Here is a 25,889-nt window from a genome sequence, read left to right as displayed (position 1 = left end):
GCATATGTATATTTCACAATTTTTTACAACTTCCAGTTCAATTGACTTACTTTTTATCCATTATAGTACCACTTTCTTATGTAAATTTTATAAACGCAAACTCCAACGACTAAAAAACAGCAATAGAAGGATGAGCGATTAAAAAGTATTCACAGTCGCTAATTGAGCGACTAAGCGACACTCGCAATAGCATCGATAATCGATAATCGCTTAATAGTCGTTTATCTACTGCCAGTCGACATTCGCAATAGGGGTACTAATTTTTTCGTTCCCACAACAGTCGGGTCTACGTAACCGGAACGACCCAGATTTATATCCGGCCAAGGACTGTCACTCCAGCAACACTCCCCAAAAACTCTTTGGGGAATTTGTATGCTGCTCCAACAACAACAACACCTAAATTTTTTGTCTTAATTTAAAAATTTCCGTGAATGTCTTTATTTTGTTCATATACAAAAATAAAAGTGGTGCGCCATGATGTTTATTTTAAGTATGTATATCCAATCGTTTTCAATATGGTCTTAATTCGTATAAGAACAATTTCTCTCACAAATCCACAAATCGGAGGAGAAGCTCGGCCAAACACCAACATACATATGTATGTGTAAGCGCCAATCTATTTTTATTATCAAAAACCAAATTAAAACAAAAAATTGTAATCCTCTTTTTATCATGGGGACAACCATAAAAAAGGACTTACAAACTTAGTTTTGCATCAGTTAAATGGTTAAAAACTTAGAGTTTTGATCAAAAAGAACTAACAATCCGTAAAGAAAGGTAATGTGGTTGAGCATAATCCCCTAAAACTAAGTACATATATTCACACTATAGCGTAAATTACTTAAATTTAATGAAAATTCGTATTCTTCTTTGGCGCCGTAAACGACTAACCGAGTTTGCCCGAGTCCACGCACGGACGTCGTTTCTCGTCTGTGCCAACTTACTCGCAATTGGAAATGCCCAGCGAAGCCAAGTCCTTCTCCACTTGGTTTTTCCCAAGTCTCGTAAATCTTCCGCTGAATCTTTCTCGAATACGCCAAAAGCCGTCTCACTGGATTATGCCGTTGCCCATCATCTGCGCCATATATCAGTATGAGCATGATAAGCGACTTATAGGATGTAATTTTTGTAAGACGCCAGTGAACTTAGAAAGACTGTAGAATTTCAAGGCTGACGTTATTATCGTTGTTAATGCTGGTTTCAAGATAGGACGAAGCTCTCTACTTTCCGAAACTATTTATAATTGCCAACATTGACCTGGTTGTGTGTACACTTCTCTTGAACATCAATGCCGCCGTTTTCAACAAGGGTTTCGGGTTCGCCATCCTTTAAAATACTGGCATATTTTTTTCTATTTCTATTTCTGTCTCTGTTTTCTTTTTCCGAAAAAGGCGAAATGTAGTTGCCCTTCTGGATATGCTGGTACAGTTGCTCGTCTTCACATAAATACTTACTTCAGAAAGAGAGGAAGCTTTACCGGGGCCGCTCCGACATATTCGGAGGCGATGATTTTATACATACATACATACATGGTGGCCATTTTCTATTGAATATTCTAAGGCTAGTTGCAAACCTGATTTGCGGGACCATAGGGGTTGTGGAATCGCCGCCATATTGAAAAATGGGTAGTCCATGTTTTTTTTTTGCTAAAGATGGGAACAGCTAATTTTTGGTTAAAAATAATTTGGATTAGGAGACCTCTTGTAAAATTTACCAAAAATTTGTTTATTCAACCAGAACTGGTACTTTAAGCTTTGCTTTGGAAAATGGCAGTTAGAGGGTTAAAAATATTAAGTAGCAAACATTCTCGGAGGTTTGCCATTGTCTGCCGAGAAGCGACCGATGTTAGAAAAACCTTTGTAATTTAGATGTTGCTCGTACCAGGGATGGAACCCAAGTCCCACAATGTGGTAGCACGCATCTCTAAGCACACAGCCACAGCACCGAAAAGGATTTAACCCACTGTAAAAAAGAATTGCTGTATAATGGAGCAAAATGCTCTTGGAGTTTGACTACCACGTATGAATACTAACGTTTGGGCATAAATCTGTTGTCATAAGCAATAACCGCCTAAGGGCCGTTTTCTGAAGTAACCTTTAACTTGAAAGCTCACTAGATATTTAAAGGTTGGATTAAAAATAAAGCTATGTCTAAAGTTAAGCATTTCTATTATCGGTTTTTGACGTATGTATGTTTCCTGGTTGTAAATCAATTTAAAACCGACAAAAAAATGATTTACTTTAGACACTATCATAAACTTTAATGCAACCTTTAAATATAAAGTGAGCTTTAAAGTTACAGGCTACTTGAGAAAACGGCCATTAGTCTACTACGCAACTACTATTCCATGCGTGTGTGGAATCCCCATCGCGCCAGCTAGGCTATTTAAAAAGTTTTGGACGAAAGTATATTTTTGTTTCCCCATAAGGCTAAAATTACAACCCAAAACGTTTTGTCTCGAATTCAGGTTTTTCGAATTAGGCGGTTATTGCTTATGACCACAAAAATTAGTTGAGACCTTGAATGGCTGAGCTAGAAAAAACATTAACCATTCATTTCATTATTGAGCAGATAATCAGTTGTCTATTATAATTTGACTGTAATAAATTTGTTTTAAGGAAAATGAAGTGAAGTTGTTTTCTTATTTAGTTTGACCAGAAAGACAAGAACTTGCGACAGCTTAGCATCATTTTTGATTTCTTAACCAGTGGGACTGTTCTGCAGCGACAATTTTCGGATCCCTAACATTACGACGTGTTTTATCAATATCGCTAAGTTGTGATATCGATCCGAAAATTTTCGCTAACTCGGTAAATAATCTCCCACAGATATTTGTGGTTTTAAGCCTAAACTTATTTGGCCCTATCGCGAAATTCACCTGAACAAATATTCCCAAAAATTATAAAGCAAAACAAGAATATTTTTGTTTTGCTTATTAAAATATTTCGTTATTTTCATAACAACCCTCCGAGCTTTAACATATTCAGAACCCGTTATGTATAGGCTTTTGAAAGCCTCTAAGCTTTAACATATTCAGAACCCGTTATGTACAGGCTTTTGAGTAATAACTTCATTATATAGAGGCTTTGCTAACTGGACTCCAACCGTCAGTACATCCCGAAGGTTTTCATGATCAACATTTCTTCGCTATATCTATGTATGCAGAAATTTTGAATGGAAAATTTTTGAACGAGGTTATTTTTAGAGGTCTCAGCAAAAATTTCGTTATATTGGGTTTTTCGTTTTATCAAGGAGCGTTATGTCCAGGTTTCACTGTATAAAAAAGTTAGAGATTATAGCAAATGATGAGGTATACTAACAAACCTGCTGCTAAATACAGGGTCATATGAAAAGTCTTATCGGATTTTTGGGTAAATTTTTGAAAAAAATGTTCGGGTAAGTTCATAAATCCATCGGCGCATTACTGCTCTGGCTTAATAGCAATAACTTGACCAAGTGGTTTTCAGCCAATGTTTACCATCAAGAGAGTTTTGCCGCGACAAAAACAAATATAAATCAGACGATGCAAGGTCCGAGCAATACAGTGGTTGCATTAAAACTTCCCGCCACTACTGCCGTCAATTTGTTGCGAGTCCTCAAAGATGTGTGAGTGGCCTGACATTGTCATGAAGTTGGCCATCTTTGGTTGCAATTTTGGTAAACAGACAACAGAATAGAACATTTCGCCACGTCAAAACAGTTCATAATAGATAATTTCCTTCCCAAACACTCAAAATATTTTGTTTGCCGTCAAGATAGGCTTTGAAGTCGTTTTTGGTAGAGATGGGCACCGGACATAAATTTCAATTACGATCCCATCATCCCGACGTTTTTCCGAATTCTCCCATGTCTTTCAAATTAATTTTAAATAATAAAAAATCTGGCATCATCCGGTTATTTAATTTTTTTCCTTGCTTTCGTTTTCGTGTCAATGAAACATAAAAAAGTAATAATTTCATAAAAAGTTTTTAATGAAGATTTTCTGAATTTGCAGAGTTTTATAGGGAGTGTCGGGAAAGGATTTTAATCCCGTTACGCCCGCAAAATTTTTAAAGACCTTCTCGATACCGCTCATCTCGGCCATTTTGAAATCAGTACCGTAGGTCCCGTGGGTCCCGCGGGTCCCGATATCCCGCTCCTATCTCTAATTTGGGGTGGGTCATCGGTCTTTGATCATGATCGTTTGCGTTTCACTGATGATCAATCGAATTTCTTTGCGTTAATTCATCTGTCACCCAAACATCGCGCTTCTTTGAGTACTCTGCTCTTTTTAAATGATTTCAAACTGGCATGTGGTTGATATTTTGTACCTCCACTATCTCTTGACAGCCTGTTCGCCGGTCTTGCTCAACCATTTGCACTGGCTCACCAGAGCGAGGTGCATTTCCTGGATTCAGAACTGTTTTCACTAAAACTATAGCCTGAAATGTCACCTTTCAAACGCACGTGTGCTTGACGCGATTGGATTAGTGTTGCCAGATCCAAACAAACTTTTCATAATAATTAATTTTAAAAATTGGGTCGAAGTTTTCGAAATGAAACTAATTTCCAAGTCCTAAGGATAAGAGTATAATATTTATGTAAAAAATCTATTAAATTATGTGCGGAGAGACTATGAAATTGTATTTTCATTTTCATCTTCATTTCACACAACTTACTTTATTATAACATATCGAGCCCTAACCGCCAAAATAACGTAAGCGACATTTTTTTCAAAATTTTCTTTTTGATGCAGAAATATTCCTGGAGCATCTCGATACATTTCTGCATCAAAAAATTTTTTTTTTTTTAAATGTCGCTTACGATATTTTGGCGGTTAGGGCTCGATATGTATTTTATTAATATGATTTTTAAACATATTTATTTATTTTAAATTACAGAGTTCTGATATGAACGCACGCCAGATGATTGCATCGTCCCCCAAGCGCTACAATGACATGTTATAGACCGATGCAAGGAAGGGCGCTGAGGATCAGCAGCCCGAGCAACCAGAGAAGCTTGCAGAGGAAGATGAGTCAGTAAACATTTTGATATCACAAACTCAGGAGCCAACGGTGAATGGCAAAGGCCGAGCGGAGGAATGAAAGGAAGAAGGTGGTGTGGTTGTTACGAGTGGTAGAAAAGCAGATTACTCGTAAAAATTATAATACGAGGCACTAAAATAATACAATATTGTTCAATTTATCAAAAGCACAGGTATTAAAGTATTTCAATATACTTAGTGCTAAATAGTACATATAAGAGAACTTTGATGTTTCAAAGGCGAACAAAAAGATTTTGCAACAAGTAGTAATAAAAACAAAAACAAATAGATATGTATACGTCACTGTAACTGTAGAAATATCATTAAATTAGCAACAAGTAGTAAGAAGGAACAAATAAGAAAAAAATCATAATTATGAGAAAATTTCCGTTTTCCATCAAATGATTTCGAATGGCGTTTTTACGATGTATGTACTTAGTTAGAATTAGATTGAATGCATTTTTAAAGGAGCCATGGAGTTGTTGCTGTAGTAAGATAAAATCTTAAAAATGTAGTGAACTTCTGCATTAAAAGTTGGAGACTGTGAGCGGAAAATGTGTAATGTCGAACGAAAATTCACAGATAGTTAAGATATAAGGGCTTTCTTCGTCAAATGAAGCACCTTATATCCAAAATTGGTTCACTTTTAAATGATGAGCGGTTTTTTTTTTTGAAATCCCATATGTCAGATCCAACATGGATCGGTTTTTTTTAGCTGACAAAATTTTGGAGAGCATGAATGAATTTTCAAAAATGTACCCGCCATTTTGAATTTTGAAAATTCACGATCATATTCGTAATCAGCGTCTGCAAAAACCATCGACAAAGAAATTTAAAGTGAATCCAATCATTTTTTTCAAAACTTTGTCCGCCATTTTGGATCAAAATTATTGGATTTTAAAAAACGCCCTACTCATCATTTAAAAGTGAATATTTTACAGCATCTTCAAGACTATAACTGACTCGTTTACCTGAACCTATTTTGGAGAGAAGTTGTCTTCAGTTGACGAAATATGCCGCATAAATAGTAAAGACCAATTAAAATCGTACGAACCTGAAGAAGGGTAGATTTGAATTTTATTAATACATATGTACACACGTAACTTATTCAGCATCAGCAAAGAAAAAATTGGATTTTTAAGTATGTACGTAAGTAGCAAAAGTTTTCGAAAATCACTCATTGTTAACGTCGAAACATTCCCCCTAAAAATATCAAGCGCTTTTATCACACAGCCATAGGGTATGCACAATTTGCTTGCCGTACGAGTATTTAGGGTTCCGGAAGTTTGCAAAATAAATAAAATGTAAAATTACTACATACGGCAAATGTTAAAGTTAACAGTGTTTCTTTTAAGTATGAATGTATTTACGTACTTATTTATTTAAAAGTGACAACATTTTAAGACTAAGATTTATTTTGAAAAACGACATTAAAGCTTAGATTAGAATTTGTATATAAGTTTCTCATCAAACGATGATACATAGCAATAAATAATGGATGTATCTACGATTAAATTGAAATTTTATTTAACTAAATAAATGATATTTTAATTAATTTAAGTAATTTATTTGCCCAATAAAATGTTGTTTTGCTTTCGTGTTCGAGTTGCCCTGGTCCGAGCATGGTTGTTGTTTTATATTGTTGGATCGATGATTCCCAATGAGGTCTTTTATCCCAAAATCCCGTAAATCTAAACCAGCGCAGGCATGATGAGTGACTTAAAGAGTGTGTTTTTTTTTTTACGTCGAGAGAGAATTCTGCTTACACAGAGAAAAATATGACACATATAAACAAGAAGATTGTCTTTACGCAAAGTTTCTGGGCTAAGGGGTAAAACAGACGAAAAAACGATGAAAATTCCATAGAGATTTCTTCTTAATTTTATGTGTAAATTCTTCTTAATTTTAGTTGTAATAAAAGAGACAGTGAATTGAAGATTTTATTTTTCCATGTTTTCTCAAAAGATGTTGTAGCCTAACGGAGCGAGTACGACTGCCGACTTTTTGGTTATGTGTTAAAATCCTGTGGAATCGACCTTGTTTCTTATGTTTTTTATTTTATATGTTTTTTTATTATTATTTTGTATACATTAGGGTGCCCATCGAAAATGTTTTGTTTTTGGAAATTTCAAGTCCTTATCCCCCAATTTTATTCGTTTTTATGAGAAATATTAATGCCCATTTTTATAGATTTTTTAAAGGTTATTTAGAGGTCGCGACCTGTCTATTTAGGTCAGAAAATACGGTTTTGAAGATTCATGAGTTTTTGGATGATTAGTTTTGAATCGATTTCAAAGATCAAATATGATCTGAGCAGAGGATATATAGGTCTTTAAAATGGTATATAATAATCTATTTCAAGAGTTGGCTTGTTGAGATTTTTTATTAGGATAAAATACAAAAATCCATATTTTTCTTAATTTTTCAAATTTTGAGCATCGATAATTTGAACAATTTCAAACTATGTGCTACTATCTAAAATTAAATATATTTTTAAATAAACTGATAGCTCATTTATTGCAATCGCATAAACATTGTCGAAGTTAGGCGACTTTTCTAAAATACGGCCTTGCATTTGTTTGTGTGTGTAAATACAATCGTTCTTTAGCAAAAAAAAGTGGGGTTTCAAAAACTTTTAGGAAAATGGGGGTGGCACCGCCCACTTACATATATGATATATGCGTATCTCAAAAACTACTTGACCGATCTCTACCAAATTTGGTGGTAGCTATAAACTGCCATGCAGAAGGATCGAGGACATGTCGGCGTGGACTTTTTATCAATTTATATTTTTAGCATTTAATTAGACCATCTTATACGAAAGAAAAGATTTCTTTTTGGGTTTATTAAAAAGATTTGCCCTCTGAAAGCAAGAGGAATATCTTCTTCTTCAATAAACCGTCGAGCTATCTTTATTAGTGTTGTTCCATTTTATTAGGTGCTTTTTTCTCTGGGTAGCAATGGCCTATTCAGACCAAAGTCGTTGGTAGGATAAAATTTTGAAAGGACATTTTCCATACCGACCCCAAATATGCACCAAAAAATTTAATCTGCTTTAATTCTAGAGAATTTCCTCTTTAATTGTATACCATACTGCTTTTCTATATTGCGTAATCATACTTTTCAAATTTCTAAGTCCTTTAAAAATAAAAACGCAGTTTTATTATATTTGGCCCCTGGTTTCGCCAATTTATTGACTTTGTGTGTGTGTGTGTAAAGTTGACTGTCGCACGTTGTTATTCATAAATCAAGAGGTAAGTAAACAAGCAAATACAGAACAAAAAAAAAAAAACACTTATCTAGTAAAAACTCCTTTCATAATTTTTTGTTGTTTATTTATTTTTCGCTAGCAAATAACGTACAATATACAAAATTACAATAATAATAATCACCATCTGCATCATTATCATCATAGTAATCATAATCATTATCCTCAATCAACGGACACATCTATCTAAGCATCCTCAACTCCAGAATCATTAACGTAACAATAAAAATTATTTATTATATAAATATATGTATATTTTTTTCCATTGTGGATGTGTGCGCGTGTCTTTTTTGTTTTGTTGTAACATACTTTTACATTTAGACAAACTCGAGTCGTGCTGCAGAAGATGCCTCTTTAATTATTTTACATAATGTTACACAATTTTTGCTGATATAAGGATCATTATAATAATAATTGTAATAATATTAACAAGTAAATGTACGTACATATGTATGTTTGCATGTATGTGTATAAGTGTGTGTTATGGGGTAGGGGGAAAATCGATACTATCACTTTACTCAAAAACAATATAATTATAGTTTTTAACTCAACCTTATCATCATCATAATTATCATCATTAACACTTGCATTATCATAATTAACGACTTCGCTTTCGGCTTTCAAAAAAAATATGTAGTATAATAATAAGATTTCAGTAGATTATACACATATAATATTTATTTATATTTATAATAAAAAAAAAAAATCATAATAATAAATAAAATAATACATAGCATGCAAAATTTATATTTTCAATATTTAGTTACAAATACATATACATATTCGGTCATATAATAAGTTGAACATAACGAATGACGAAAAATTACTTTTTTTTTTTTTTGAATTTTAGACTTGCTACAAAAGTGCAATTACAAAAACAAAATTTACTGACAAACAGCAAACTAAACAGAAATTGAACGGAAGTACGAATTTAGTTAAATATTTTTATGTGTGTGTGTGTATGTGTATGTGTATGTGTATCACTATGTAGACCATATTATTTCGAAGCAGCTATATGTACATATGTACTTAGTAATTCAATACTTATGTATACAAATATTCGATGCAAAAAAATATTACAGTTTTATGAAACATTTTCTCTTTACTTAATAGCTTTGACATTGAAAATTCTAATTCATCTACCAAAATAAACTTCTTCGCTGTCAGGCCATTGTCGCCTATCGCTTGCGTTGTAGAGATTCACAGCTGAAGATGCGCGGAGTCTAATTTGCTCAAACTTACTTTCGCAATGGATCCAAACTTTCCAACGTAAAGTCATCGACGCTTAACATCTTACTCTGGAAGGATGTGAGAATAGATATGTTTTAATGATTGTTATTTATGGGTGAAAAAAGCAATAATAATGTGAAAACCAGGAAACGTAAATTGCTAAGGAATTTAAATGCAAGTTGGTATTCTTTTCGAAAATAAATTTGAACTAATTCCTATGGAACTGCAGTGCACGGAGTTCGAATAAATTAATGTTGGTAAATTTTTTATACACAAAAACTGGTAGAAGTAGGTAGATTTTTTAAAAGAAACAATATCAGATAGTTTTTACTCAAATAGGATGAAACATGGCGAATTCATAGAAGGTGGTGTTACAAGAGCGGCTGAGTTTTCACCTCCGTGGTTCTTAATGTCAAAATGATGTATTTGCTGTAATTATTACTCGCATTGTGCTTAAGATTTTTTAGTGTATTTTTTGTTTTTATACTTCTGCTATCACCTGATAAATATTCACCTTGAAATAAATTGTATTTTTGTATAAAACAACAAAAATGTATTTCACGTGAATGAAATATTTCACAAAAACCATAAATAGGGCTCGAATCATGGCATCCGTTATCGAATGAAACTCGATTCCAATCGATTGAAATGAAAGGATAGCTGTTTTTTCTCCTATTCAATTTGAATTGAGAAATCGAACTCACTACGTAGTGTTCAAAAAGAAATTTCTAATAAAATTTTGTTCGATCACGGATACCCTGTTTCGGGACCTGTATTAATTTCATAGGAGGGAGACTGAAATAAGTTAACTTTTTATTTTTATTTAAGGTGTATTCGATGACAAAATATATACATATGTTCATTTAAATCTGTTTGCTTTCTTTCGGCAAAATATTGGTAGATTTTTAGACTTTGTTGGTAAAAATGGTAGAAAGTATAATTTAGGTGAAAAGTTGGTAGATCTACCAATAAAGTGGTAAAGTCCGTGCACTTTATGGAACACACGCCGACGAAGTATTGGCTGATACTAAAACGCAAGACCAGGCTGCGTAATCGGTTCCGATGCGACTTTATAGGATTTAACTATCCCAAGGAGGGGGAAACGTCTCTACATTTGTTACTATAGACAGAGAGCAGGTTCTTGACCTCACAATGGGTTGTTCTGTTCTGGCACCTGCTTTTTTGGGCTTTCACCGATCACTGCGGATCGGATAAAAATGCATTCAGTTCTCTATGAACGTCCTTTTTGCACATCCTTCGGAAACTGGAATTTCTACTTCCGATAGTTACGAGGAGCTCAAAATGCGCATATCAAGGGTAGATCGGGCCCTGCACCCGATCATGAAGTCGATACAGAAAGTTTTCAAGCATACGCGCTTCACTTCTTTCCTGAAGAAATTGTTATTGTTGTTGTACTTAACGTAAGCTCTGTACAATACCTGTCGTATGTAAGCAAGGCAATACCACTGTCCAGCGTATGGCAAACAGAGGCACACCACAAGATAGTGCTCTCTCACCTCTTATTTGGATTGTGATCGGAAACGACCTTCTAGGGGATTTAGGCAACAGAGGCTGCCGGGTGAACGCCCATGCGGATGATATATGTCTTTTAGTGAGGGATAAATTTGTATGCACTCTCTATAATCAGATACAAGGTACCCTCATTGGAACCAGTGGGGGCTCATAGGACCCTTCTCAATCTCGCACTTAACGTCAAGCTCAACATAGTGACTGTGTCAACGTCATAGGCAAAGCTGCTGCAGCAAGGGTCAAGGATAGACCTAGGATGCTTACCATCCTCAGGATTTCAACACTCTAGTATCCTTGGAGGCTCCGACACGGTCACTCAAAACACAGGTTACAGCGTCACCAAACTCGCAGTAATGACCTTAAATAAAAAACAATCACAGAAAATGTTGAAATTCTTTAGGATTATCGGGGAATCGGCTTTGATCAAGTTGGGATCCCTGGTCTGATTGATTCCTAATCAGACTTAACTATGTATATGGGACCCATTGCAAAGTCGCTATACGAAAACATGAGCATGTGTAACTAAGGATAATTTTCATAGTGGAGAGTTACTCACATACGGCAAATAGCAAATTCCGCAAAAGCATTGCAAATATTTTTGGCCGAAATTGGACGGAAGGCAGTAAAGAGTTCTTTTTGGGCTCACAAAACTGCAACTGCCAATTTTGATGGGTGTATTTATAGGCCACCGTCGGAATCGTATTAACGTGTTGAGAGTAAATATTACGTCATCACGCTGTCCCAGCTGCTAAGAGGACAACGTGGTGGAATCATCCTAAAACTTTCACTTAAGCTGCCCAACTTTACTCAGGAATATAGCTCGACAATTCCCAATACATGCGACCCATGAACGTACCATCGCAGTCTGGCTAAGACTGAACAGGCGCAGAGAAAATGCTATGTATTATTCTTTTCTTCAAAACAAGACCTACCTATATAGTAATTAGTGCTATTAGGGATCGTAGCCCATTTCTTCTCCATGTGGAAGGAATTTCTTTACCAACCTGTCTGGCCTTTTGAGCCTAGTCATGTACATACTTATGTAGGTAGTATTTATATGGAGTACCCCTCAAATTATGCTCCCATGAGCAATTCATGATAATAAAACGACACATTACTTAAAGAATTAATAGAATTCGCAATTATTCTAGAGTACAAAGACAAGATTTTTTTTTTGCATGGCTTTGCTTACAAAAATTCTGTAAAAAACGTTCTAAACAACTTTCGCCTTTCGTAACTATCAAAATATTTACAACGATTTCAACTAATTGGAATTTTATTGCTGTAACATTGATCCCTGGGCTTTGCTGCTGTTTAATAAAGATCTTTCGCTTAGCCATAAAAAATCACTTAAAACACAATCAATTAAGTAAGGAATAGTATACGTAAATAAACAATAAAATGAAGCTGCGACAAAAGCTTTAACAGCAGCAGCATCATCACATCACATCATCATTAGCGCTCACCTTGAAAATACTGGCCCCATTATTTATTTCGAATGGATCTGAGCCGAATAAATCCGTATTGCCGTTGGTCATGGCTATGATATTGTTGTTGTTGTTGTTGTTCGTGACCGATGTACTGCGCCTAGGTGCGGCTACTTTAGGTGGAGGTGCCACTATTGATTTAAACAAGTTTAAAAGTTAAAGAAAAGAGAATAGAAAAGAAAACAAAAACGTTAACAAAACAAGTCAGAAACAAATTTAAACATACATATATATGATGTACATATTTACCACGAGTAAATAAACAATGTACAATAGGGTGGTCGAAAAATTCAAGTGAAAAAAGTAAAGTCCGAATTCTAATGCTCTCATACCCTAGGATTGCTTTATATAGACAAAAATGTACCCCTGTTTTTTATGTCGAAATTAAAAAATATGTATCTGTCGCTGAACGCGCTCAAAGCTTTCTATGTATATTAAATGAGAAACAAATTTTTTTCGTACAAATGCTATAGAATTCTTGATATATATATTTAGATCGTAAAACTCTGTTTCTTTTCGAGAGACTTCCAATCATAATATGCTATATTTCAAAAACAAGGGGGATATATGTATATTTTTTGGTATGGAAGTATGGAACAACAGTCCTAGGGGTGAGAGCATTCATATTCCGACTTTACTTTTTTGGATCACCCTAATATACAAGCCTTAGTATGCACATTAGACCGTATCACTTTTCAAGTTACCAAAAAAGGTCGCCGTACAGCCGTCTGTATAAAGAATTTTTGAAAGATAATTTCGATATTTTTTGGGCCGAACCTAGGGCTCGACTTTTTAATTTTTTGCTTACACCTGCGTACATTCGGCAATAAAAAATTTTTTAAATAGTTCTGGAATAATCTAAATACTTCTATAGCAAAAGTTTAATGCTGTTTGGTGAGTTTAAATTTACTGACATTAGGACGGTAGGGACTGAGAAATGCTGGGTAGATACTATAACGCCGTACTTGATGTAAATGAACTTTGAAACAAAAAAAAAATGTCTCCTCGAGATAAGAACATCGATATATTACTCTTTAAGATTAGACATTAAAAAATGTTAAAAGGCGATCCCTACGTTAAGCCAAACATTCTTTTTTCGAAATTGCTTTGCAAAAATGCTCTAAACTGGGGCCGTATGGCGACATTTTTTTTTCTCTAGTACAGTCTAATGTTTATACGTATGCATCAAAGCAAACCACTTTAATGGCCATTTTAAGAATACAGTCAGTGATTGTGCGAATTTTATTTTTGCTTAGTTGTAAATCAAATTTAAATACCCCAAAATGGTTGGGAAAATGTTTAGACATTATTCTTTTTATGCAGCTAATTGTTTACTTACATAATGGCGGCGTCAGAATTAAATCATTTGTAAAATTATTGTTGCCTAAACTGTTGCCATTGTTACTGACGCTGCTCAGATTCAAACTGATGCCATTATGATTGTTGTTAAGCGACTTATTGTCATTGTTATTGTTAACACTATTCGTGTTCTGGTTGGTGAACAATTGTTGGCCATACGATTTGGCTGGCTCAAAGCCGAACAGATCGTTACTGATATTTTTGCCGCCCCCACCGCCGCTGCTGTTGCTGCTGCCCCCATCGACGCACTCATCGGCGCGCGGATCAAAATCACTATCCGAATCGGAGTTGAGTAGCAACTCTTCCATTTTTTGGCTATTCGATTTGTGTATAATTTGGCTTGGTATATTGTTGCGTGGCGGCACAATTGGCACAAAGGATGTCGTTGATCCCGATGACGATTTCATCGAATGCGTCGAACTGGTGTCGATTAGCAGTTTATCCTCAAGCACTGTGTTGGTGAGGGGTTGGGGGGGGAGGGGGAAAGAAGACAAATTAGTTTTTCGTTGAACTATCTAAATAATGGATTGGTTTCACTCACAGTTCGCTTTGGTGGCGTTGCCGTTGGTTAACGCGCCATTTTCAGCAGCGGGCAAATCCAGTATGTCCTTAATGCCCATTTTGAACAGCATCGAATCCAACTCGGATTTTGGCAGTTTTAGTGACAACTCGCGCAGTCGACTCTTGTAGATGGCGAGCGCCTTTTCCAATTCCGCATTCTGTTGCTGCGCTTTGCCAAGATCTGTCTTCTCAACATTGTTCATGTATTTTCTGTAAAAGTTAATAAATTGGGTTTAAAGAATATGCTTTGAATTGCTTTGAATTTTTAATTGCTGTGATTTTTTTCTTTGAATTATTTGCTTTAATTTGCTTTGAACTAAATAATTATTTAGGTGATATCACATCACGCTTACGAGATCATTCGTTGTCTCTAGTCCTTGAGTGTACTGGGACAATTAATGCCCTTGCTGGTCACAATGACATTCGACTACCAGATCAAAAAGAAATACATGTAAAAAAGGTAGCTGTGGAAAAACTTAGTGGTCAGGAAGAAACCTGAAAAGATACAGGCTATCGCTTTTGTGACTAAGCTAAGTGAGGCCATTTCGAGGTGACGAGAGTAGTGACTGGGTTCAATGTGGCCTAGGCACATACATTTTCAAACTCCAAAGGTCTTCCCAACTTTTTGGAGATTTTCAGACTAGAAGAAGTGTTGTGAAGAGTAGAGTGCACAGTATAGATATTCGTTAGATCGCCGTTAATATCTCTTGTTTTTTATTTATCCATCTCTCCTTGCTAGATATGATGGTCGAGAGTTACACGATTGATCAGCACGTCTAAAGGCCGTTTTCTGAAGTAACCTTTAAGTTTAAAGTTACAGATTACTTGAGAAAACGGTCCTAAATGATAAAACTTTATTTTAAAATTTGGTTTTCGTTAGAGGTTGCGCCAGTAATTTTGCGGCAGCCGCGGCTGCACTTCGAATTCGACTCTCCGACGTCAAAGAGATGCCAAATCCGAAACGACTGGTCAGGTAAACAATCAGTCAAAGGAACTCCACGCCACTGTTCAACCACTCAACCGCTCAACGGCGCAGCGGCCAGCTCGAGCAATCAATAAAAACCGGCTTATTTAGAAAATTCTGTAACATTGTGTGCCATCGAATGCAATGAGTTCCCTGACGAGTTGGCGCGAGAAGGATCCTTAACTATCTTTTTAAGACCGGAACCATTTTGTGGTCCCTTTGAAAACCATAACTACTGGGTGGGTGGTAGGAAGTACTACACAGAAAGCGGTTTAGCGGCTTGGATAGACAATGATTAATTCATTTTAAAGCCTTAATCAAATACTTTGTAATACCAAATTCAACCACCGAGGCCCTTTTGGAATCATCAAGAAAGCCGGAGGTATTTTGGGCATACTGGGTTAGAAATATAAAAGGCCTCTCAAATCGCAGTATCTCTTGTTCTGACTGACTTAATAGATACTTAAAACACTCGTATCCTATGGTCATATTTCGCTATTTATTTCAAACTTACTTGTATGCCAAATCGAACGCTTGCCCAATGGTCAACGTTATATCCGACGCCAACTTATTCGATATGAACACGAAACATTCATGTGTCTCCTCTGTATTACTGCCACCGGTGCTGTTGTTGCCATTGGAACTGCTTACACCATTGGTGAAGCTATTGCCCGTTGTGGTGCCGTTAATACCGCCATCCAGTGGCTTAACTGTTTTCGCAATAAAACTAAAAAATTTCTTTACACCCTTCTCGTCGGCACAATACGAAATGTTGTGCAGCGGGAATTGATGCAGGATTTTCTGTGTGCGCGGCTCCTGTACAGCAACACCATCCACACTGATGGTAATTTCGACTTTTTTACATTTTTCCTGAGTACCTGTTTCGGCTTTCTTCATCTCCTGTGCAAATTGCAGCTTGCGTATGGCATCCTTGACCACTTCAATGCCTTTGGCCTGCTCCACTGGCAAATTACCAAAGAACTGAAATTTGAAAAAGATTAGGAATAGATTATTCGGAAATCGATGAATACAAGTTCTGCGCAAAAAATGGGGGGATTAAGAAATGTTATTAAATTTCTATACGGTATAGCCAAACATAATATACAATTATTGCCTGGTGGTGACAGGTAATAATTAGTATACATATACTTAGTATATAGGGTCGGAATTTCAGTCATTTCTTCCTCAATCAATGAAATGCCAGCTGAGAGGTTTAAGCTTTTAATTAACCCTCAAAGGAGAATTTAAGGATTGGTGCACAAACTAGTTATATGGTCAAACAATTCCTGCAGCTTTTGTGTCTCTGATATACGGACATCTATTTCTAATGTGCGGCACCTTGACTGGACAATTTGTGTTTTTTTTTTAGAACTCGGATTTTGAAAACGCCCTACCTTATACCGTAAGAACGAGGGACACGTCCAACACACTACCGTGGTACACATACGGCTCTAAGATCTCTAGATCCTTGAGGATATTGGAACAGCCATATTAGGCCTTAAACCAAAGCTAGTAGCTAGTCTATGTGCAGAGAGTTTGTTTGCTCTTACTCTGCCTTAGATAATGATACGTTGACTCCCTCGGAGGAAGTCCGATATTTGGGCGCCATTTTCAACAAAAAAGCTAACCTATAGATGAGCTATCAAAGAAGGCTATAACTTTCTCATACGCCGGCCAATCATCTGTGTGGGAAAAATTGGTCTTCAAGCCTCGAATTCTATTGCCGATGGAACGACATTAGAGTTTAAGGTGGGAAGTGGGGTAACTATACTCGCAAGAGCTCTCACTCTAACTCAGTTTATGGTTGCCAGATTACTGCAGCGTTTTTCAAACTGAACTAACAGCTGCAAAAAGGCGGATCTATTCTTTAGGCGGCCATTAAAACACTTGATTCTGATAACTGAACTAAATACAGCACCGCTGATTTTGTGACATCCGTCAGAAAAACGGATTAGTTTCACTTCAAAGGAAAAACAAAATGTAAAGAGGCTCTATTGTGGCATGTGTAAGACTACTAGAGCGTAAGAAAAGAGCCAACTTATTGGAACACTGGTACACTTTTTTTGTTATCATGGCGTAAGAAGACTAGCTGTTGGTCATTACTGTGGCAAGATTTAGATAGGTCAATATAGTTCGTTTGAATAAGTAAGATCTACCCCCAAATCAGACTGGCATGTCTACAAATCGAAATTTTAGGGAATTGCACGGCTGATAAATTCAGAATTAAATTGCATGTACATATTTAACTGAGGGGACTTACCTTGACTAGATAGACGACGTGGCCATTCACCAGCGCATCGGGCGTATGCAACCAATTTCGCTTATCCTTTTTCGCATCCTCCGTCGTGCCATTGTTATTGCTTTTATCATTATTATTTGATTGATTTTTTATGTTATTATTATTGTTCTGTTTATTCCAAAACATTAACTGTGACATATTGCTGAGTGGTGCGCGACTATTGTTGCTGAGGAGTTGGTGTGTCGGCTCTGCAACGTTTTTGCGCTTGAGCGGACTGAATTTCTGCGCCGTTTTGAATGAAATTATACGACCACTGCACCAAAGGAAAAATCTAAGAAATCAAATATCAGCAGCTTATCGGTTGCTGTTTGGTTTAACTGTAAAGAGCAGAAAAACAAACCAACAAAAATTTATTAAAAGCAATTCAATTGTAAATCAATAAAATAAGTGCAAGTATTCGAAATATGCAAACGAATTAGCATACAATTAAGATAAATTAAAAAAAAAAGACTAAAAATTAAAATATTGACGATATTCTGCTGCATCTCGCAGCCTATTGAACTCGGCGCATGTGCATAACTAAGTACATATAATACATATACATATACGTATATGTACTTATATTCATATATTCAGTGTCAATCGTTGTTGAAGCATTGTCATGACCAGCGTATAAGTGAGGTGATTCCTATGATCCGTGCGATTAGTAAAACGTGTCGACAACGTAGTTTACGCCCGCAACACCTGAATAGCCAATTAATTTTTGTTGCTCCTACATATGTATGTATGTAAGTAAATTCCTATTTTATTTGTTTTGCTTGTAATAAGCGCTTTGGAAGGCATTTTGTTTTCTTCGTGCCTTTGAAATTGGAAAATCCGCTGACTAGCAAAACACCCGAGCGCATGGAGATTCGTTTACAAAACTAGGCACGTCCATAAGTACTAGTTACTGGCAATCAATAGTCGCCATCTTATAACTCATCCACAAACGAAGTGAGAAGTGATGGAGTGTTGTTCGTTTGAACACAGCAAAACGCAGCTCATCTCAGCGCAGCACAGCCGTGCATACCATAATACAAGCCAACTAATTAACTCGCGAACCACCAGACGAATTGCTGAAATTCTAAGCTTGAATGCTTAAGCAATATGCAGCCTTTGCATCGTGATTCTAATTGCGGCTTCAATTCTCAAACGAAAATATGCAAGTGCATAAAATTTGCACGTACCTCTATATATCTACACATTAGGGTGCATCACTCTCCATTCAAAAAAAAAAAAGTCGGTATTGTTTTGCCAGCGGAATTATGAAATGCATGATAAAAATATAGGAAGGTAGAATCGCTGAGAAACACTTTTAGTATTTTTGACGTTTTCAAGCATTTTAATTTTAAAATTTACTCGCAAACTGACACACACAGTCTCATTTCTAATAAAAAAAAAAATTTAAACAATTTAATTTTAAGTTTTATAACATTTTAAAATGCTGGCAAACTTCAAAAAAATTAAGGCCGACCAATTGAGAGAACGGTTCCTCCTTTCTATGTTTTTATCATAATAAAATGCGTTATATTTTAATACTTCCGCCAAAATATTTCTCAAAAATATTAAGATTTACGTGAGCTTGACAATAACACCAAAAATCGTGTGTTTATAAATCAAAATAGATTTTAAAAACATTTTTTATAAAAAATAACCTCAGACGTTAGAAGAGTTTTAACCTTAAAAGGTCTGCATAAAAATGTTCAAAAAATTGTATCAACGGAATCAAAACAATGCGATTTTTGGAGGTATTTTCTAATCGGTATAGCTCATGTGAATCTTAATATTTTTCCGAAATATTTTTGGCGGAGGTCTTATATATCAATTATATTAAATTTATAATTCCGGTGGAAAATACCGCCACTGTCTTTGGTGATGCAACCTAATGTACATATATGGTGTGCTCACGTGAATTCACCCGATGGACCACAGGGCAATAAGAGGCGTCTAATCTCCACAGTTGTGAAGTCAATACTGCTTTGTGCAGCTCCGGTTTGGGCCCAAAGCAAAAAAGAGGCATCTACGACCAGTCTAACTGAAATCATAAGCATATTGTGGTTCTGAAAAACCTCGCAACTGACATTTGTGAAAATGAGATTTGCTCACCGGAAGCTTCTGGCATCAATAATATAATTTATAAAACTAGCCTGAAATCGGATTGCTTTATAAAAGAGAGCATTGTTTTGAAATAAGACAGTTTCTAGTAGTGTTGGACAGTATCGATAATAAAAGTACTTAGAACTCGATTCTGAAAAGGAACGACGGCACCCGATTTTTAAAAGTATCGATACTGAGTTCTCTATAGTACTCATTACTCACAAAAGAACTCGAAACTACTCAGAACTTAAAAGAGAACTCGAAAGTTCTTAGTACTCATAAAAGCATTTTTATACATGCACTCAGGATCGTTTCAAAGTACTCAGTATTAAATGTCGAATAGATACTTAAAAGTACTGAGTTTTATTTATATTTACCGGTATTCAGAAATGATTGTACTCAATTTGAAGTTGAAACAGTTTTCAAGTACAGTTTTTATACCCAAAAATGTTAGCAATTCATTCGACGTAATTCAAAAGTTCTCGATGCTTTCCAACACTAGTTTTTAGTATCTACTGTACAATTTGGGCAACCTCACATACGAGGTTTTGCATTATCTTGATACGTAAATGGATAACTAAATACTCACGTACATACATATGTATATAGACAAGTCTGTAAGCCTCATATATAGTTCCATATGCACATACAACTCAATAATCCCAGAAAGCATCCGACGACAAGTCCCCATCAGCCAGCCAGAGATTGAGTGACGTGCGGCGATCACTTGTCACGATCAGCGTTCGAGCGTATTTTGCGCATTTGACGCTCCCATTTGCGTATTAGAATCTACTTTTATTTGTTTTTTTTTCGCATCTTATTCGATTAATTTCTGATTTCAAAACTGGTATGTATGTATAATAAGTAGCCATAATAGAAAATAATAAAAAACAAAAAAAAAAAACAAAACATGATCACACATTAAGAAGGCATTCACCGCCGTCATAGCCGTCGATTGACACCCAAATAACTTGATCTGATTTCTAACTACGTAGTAGATTGTTGATTATTTTCAGTACATTTTTGTAATGCGTTCTTTGTTTAGAAAAATAAAATAAAAGCAATGAGAAATAGTTGCTAAATAAATAAGGAATTTGCGCGAGCACCAAAAACGACAATGCCTTTACAAAAAAAAAAAACAAGAAAATAAAACAAAATGCACAGCTGTAGGCTTACGTTATTGCTTACGTTTGTTGCATCATGCAATTATGATGAAGTAATTAAAGATCACAAATTGTGCTCAAAAGATTACATAGCTAAATTTGAGATAATTAAAGGATAACTGATTCAAAAGTGATTATGTATAAAATATTTATTTTAGGCATTTCTTTTTACTATTAAGATCTGTATGCCTCTAAATATTACAAGCAGCAAAAACATTACAAAATATCTAATTTGTATCATTATTCTCTTAAATCATTCGGAAACTATAAAATTAATTTAAAACCAAGATTTTCCAAAAAAAAATTAGTCATATGGATAATTTAAAGGTTTGAAAAAATTAAGAGTAATGGATACCCCTTTGCCCAGACTACTCCTTTTGGGATTTTTATACCCGAGCGCCATTGTGCACCGGCTATTATAACTTTGTTTGTATAACGGGTGTATAGATATAAATATATGTATGTATACTCGTATACATAGGAAAATGCTCCGAATTAATAGAGAGACGATTGAGCCATGTCCGTCTATCTGTCCGTGAAGGTTGCCATTTATGCAAAGTAGGTTGGTATCTGAAATGGACGGTACCCGCGCCCCTCCTCCCATAAAACGATATTTTCGAAAAATGCAAAAACTACGATATGTATCTCCAAATTGTTGAAAGTTGGAATAGAATTTTTGCACAAAATGAGACAAATATAAAATTTGCGGAAAATGGGCGTTGCACCGCCTACTTATGAAGAATTGCTGTAACACAGTAACCGCTTCTCCAACCTCCACCAAACTCGGTCACTTAGAGTGCGACTAACAAACATATTGAACATTTTTGAAATCGGTTTAAAATTACGCCCACATAAGGGTAAATTTCAGAAATACGAAAACTCCGATATTTCAGTAATTAGCATGCAAATTTACTCCAAGCTAATACTAATTTCTTAGTAAAAGTGATAAGAAATGAGATATGGTGGTTAAGTACTAGAACGGGGTACTTGATGCCATTGAACATTTGAACAAGAAAAATTGTCTTCCCGAGGCAAGAACATCGATTTATCATACTTTAGGACTCTACTGTAAATGCCGAAGCTATGACGAAAAATTACAAAAGACGACCCCCACGTTCGGAAGAAGTTGCCTTCGAATCGATATACGAATATACTTCCTTAGCAAAAGTTTAATGATTTTTGACGAGCATTGAATTAAAAGTTGCTGTGTAAAAATTCTTGGGAGACTCGTGTGTAAAAAAAAAAGTTTTTTAGTACGGTCTTTTAGTCATTTAAAAAGATCTTGCAACATTTTAGTTTTTAGCACCACTTATTGTTTATATTCACTGACTCATGAAATGTTCAGTAAGTTTGCTGCAAGCGACTAACTAAATATTATCCGCCAGCTTAAGTAGACTTCATAAAATAATATTTATACCAGAATTGCTTATCTATTCTATGTACATATATTAACTGTGATATAAAAAACAAATTAAATCTTGTTCATGATAAAATGGAGAAGCCATTGTTTACACTCGTATATCACTAAATAATCTTCCAGCGGAAAATAATACTCCCTGCTTGCCTATTGCCAATCCACTGGTATTACTTCCGGTACATACATATGTACATTAGGGTGGCCCAATTTTTTTTCCTCCAGCCGTCACCCTAGATCTGAAGAGTATCAAAAATAAGGAGACACGTATTTTTTTGTTTTGAAATCGATTAATATTTACCCGTGTCGCTGGAGCTTTGAAGTTTCCCATGTATTTTACATGGGGAAAATGAATTTTTTTGTAAAATTGCTATAAAATCGTTAAAAATTAATATTTATTGATTGAATAAGACTATTTTCTAAAAATTTTACTGAGTGCGTTTTAATAAGCGATAATCATATCTGTTGTATACAAAAATTTGTTATTTTAAGTTTTCATAACCACGTCACGCACGAACACATCATTGACGTTTTCTGCAGGTTTGTGGTATACAATTTTTAAAAATTGATTTGCCAGATATTTGAATATTTAAAATTATTTAAAAGGCAATAAAAAATTAAGTTTCTTCTCCAAAACTAAAAGCGTTAATATTTTTTAACGGGGTTGCCACCTTTTTAAGAAAAATAAAACAATTATTATTAAAAATTTAAGCTTATTTAATACCATAATAATAGGGGCATCACACAAAAAGTGTACGCATAAGCTTTGGACTAACATGTTTTAAATATGATTGCCACCCATCAGCAGCAGGAAAAATCGAAAAAGTTGATTTTCCTATGTATTTTTGGGCCACCATAATGTACATACATATGTGCATATACATATGTACTTGGTGTCTACGGGTGTGGGTGGTTGGGTAGATAAGCTAAGTTTGCTGAGCATGAATGAACCTATATACCTACATATATATATATATATATATATATATGTACATACATTGATAAGTATATATGTAAATATTTACCGTGTAGGCAATGGAATTTATTTAACTTTTTTAACAGTTAGCTGTACATAGTGCATGCATTCTGTGCTGATATAAAAAAATTAATATTTTGCCTCATCTGCGCATTCTCCGTGTACATATGTATAAATGTATGCATGTGTATCCTAACTAGCATTACTTAAAATATCTGAATTGGAGCTGCTTACTGCACGGCACGTTTTCATTCACTTTGATTAGATTAAATTTGTGCTCGAACACAATACGAATGCGCAGCAGTCTATTAGGAAGCCACTTTCCCAGGCAGCGCATATCAATGAAAAGATGCAACAAGCAACTAAGGCAGTCATTAGCATTAGCATTGGCTCGGCATTAGCTGCACACAGCTTTGCATATAAACTTACGATATTAGCATTGCAAGCGAGTAGAAAAAAAAATAAAAATAAAAACAAATACCAAACTATATTTAGAAACAATTCAATTTGGAATATTAACAAGCGTAACTAATACTTTATGCATTCAAAAGAGGAGGGAGAAAATATTAATTAGAAAAGCTAATACCCAATAAAGCAAATTGCTTACATACAATCAATAATGCAAATATATGTATGTATGCATGTATGCATGTATGTACATATGTATGTGCACTAGACTGGTTAAAAAAATAGATTTTATTTTCAAAATCCCTAGTAAAATATTTTCGAGACAGTGAAACAAGACTCCTTTTAAAAGATATAAACAAGAAAAAAAATCTTTTAAATTAGAATTTAATTAAAATGTCTTATGATTTCTGCAAAAATTCACTGCTCCAAAATTAATTTTTAAATTATTAAATTTTTATGTTAAGCATTGTTAAAAAGTGTGTTTTTTTATCGTATGGAAGAAAATGACGACACCTAACTACAAGAAAAAAATTTCCAAAAATCAAAAGTAAATCTTAGCTATTTGGAACTTTGTTAAAAAGAAGTTTAGCATTTTCCAAAGCAAACTCTGTTAACGAGCATAATTAATTTTTTGAGTAATCATATTTTAATTAACTCGATTAATCATTTGAGTAATCAAAATTTTGATTACTCGTGTAATTGATTAACCGAACAACTGATTAACCAACTTGTTCGCATAGCCCTAATACATATGTTGTAAAAAGTTGTAAAATTTTTCTGGAAATCGAAAAAAAGACAAACGTTAAATTTTCTATATGTTCGACTTTAACCTTGAATCCATTTTGGAGGGGTCTATTTATAGAAAAATCATAAGAGACTTCTTTTTACAGCTTTCAATTGCCTTTACAAATATATTACAGCAGTTACAAAATTTGAAAATTGAAAAATTGTTTCCTGTGTTATATATTGAAAATCTTAAAATTAAGTTCAGGCGTCTTTTTTCGATATCCCGAAAATATTTCTCAAGGACTTTGAAAAAGTAGTTTTATGAACCAGTCTAATGTACACACTCTATATTGGCATATGGATATACATACATATGTGTGAATTCCAATACCGTCATCTGAGCGTCAATGATAGTTAATATCACTTCTGGGAATATTTTCGTCAATATTTTTTTCTTTGCAAGCAGCTTTTTGCAATAAAAAATTTGCAAAATATTTAATATAACTACATATTTACACTTATAAGCAATCTCTAGGAGGTATTTATACATATTTTCATGCAAAAGTGAATTTTCCAGCGATACGCGCAAGTATTTTTATTTTTTTTTGAAAAATTTCTTATAATTATTTTGCTCTTCCTTCTCAATTTAGCTTGGACTCAGTGACTCACCCAATGCTTATCAGTTGTTGTTTTAATTTGACAAACAAAAGTATTTACGCTTCAAGGAAATGCGAATTTCTTTGTTATCAGAAGCCCCATTAGCATGAATTCTGAAGCTGACCTTGTTTATCAGCTAAAACATGTTAACGGAAATTCATGCAGTGGTTTGTATATATAAACTAAACAAAAAATAATAATAATAATTAAAAAAACTCCCTCTACTTTATGAAAATAATCTCGATTACGGAATTAGAAAATGCAAAATTGTTTTCAAATTAGATACTTATATATTCTTACATCCCCTTTCGCGCACGCTTCGCCTACAAAATCGGTTTGGTTTATACTTATATCGATACTGACTATACCTACAAAATCGGTTTGGTACTTTGGTGTTTTTATAGCAAGGCTTTTTTTCATATTCTAACCGTCTAGGAGAATAGTAATCCATAGAGGGTCCCGACATATAGTCGCATAACAATTGGCTGTGCCCGAAAGCAAAGGGATGGTCTCGGTTATCGATATATTCCAGGTGGCCAGCCAAATTTCTGAATAAACTCTTTTTGGTTCACAATGACTAAAAATACCATTGTGTGGATTCCGAGTAACGATTAAGATAAGAAACTGCCCTCTTTTGGTAGATTTTGAACACTTTTGGTATGAATTTTAGGTAGTCAAAATATATTTCTGAGCGGAAACATTGATAGAGGTGTACATTCCCATCACACGGGCTGATCGCCCAAAGCTG

General features: G+C 34.8%; 2 protein-coding genes across 7 annotated transcripts in view; one reads left to right on the top strand and one right to left on the bottom strand.

The window, feature by feature from the left end:
- Positions 1-5,921, top strand: part of Pdk (pyruvate dehydrogenase kinase) — a 51,794-nt gene extending 45,873 nt beyond the window's left edge. For 2 of the 4 annotated variants that reach the window (XM_017632283.1, XM_017632276.1), the window contains exon 8: positions 4,881-5,921. In XM_017632283.1, coding sequence (XP_017487772.1) covers positions 4,881-4,946 — 66 coding nt within the window. In that variant the 3' untranslated portion in view covers positions 4,947-5,921. The remainder of the gene's footprint in view (positions 1-4,880) is intronic. The other 2 variants (XR_001849235.1, XM_017632293.1) reach the window with 2 other exon arrangements.
- Positions 5,922-8,341: 2,420 nt separating this feature from the next.
- ced-6 (PTB domain-containing adapter protein ced-6) overlaps positions 8,342-25,889 on the bottom strand; it is a 30,323-nt gene continuing 12,775 nt past the window's right edge. For all 3 annotated transcript variants that reach the window (XM_017632254.1, XM_017632270.1, XM_017632263.1), the window contains exons 2-7: positions 17,683-18,038; positions 15,937-16,403; positions 14,439-14,668; positions 13,878-14,348; positions 12,518-12,669; positions 8,342-9,589 (exon numbers count right to left, since the gene is read on the bottom strand). In XM_017632254.1, the coding sequence (XP_017487743.1) occupies positions 9,530-9,589; positions 12,518-12,669; positions 13,878-14,348; positions 14,439-14,668; positions 15,937-16,403; positions 17,683-17,859 (1,557 nt within the window). In that variant the 5' untranslated portion in view covers positions 17,860-18,038 and the 3' untranslated portion in view covers positions 8,342-9,529. The remainder of the gene's footprint in view (positions 9,590-12,517; positions 12,670-13,877; positions 14,349-14,438; positions 14,669-15,936; positions 16,404-17,682; positions 18,039-25,889) is intronic.

Source organism: Rhagoletis zephyria, unplaced genomic scaffold (genome assembly GCF_001687245.7).
Source record: "Rhagoletis zephyria isolate East Lansing unplaced genomic scaffold, Rhagoletis_zephyria_1.1 Rzeph_scaffold_00096, whole genome shotgun sequence".
NCBI lineage: Eukaryota > Metazoa > Arthropoda > Insecta > Diptera > Tephritidae > Rhagoletis > Rhagoletis zephyria.
Note: the sequence above shows the minus strand (reverse complement) of the source record. Positions and strands in the feature narration are given on the sequence as shown.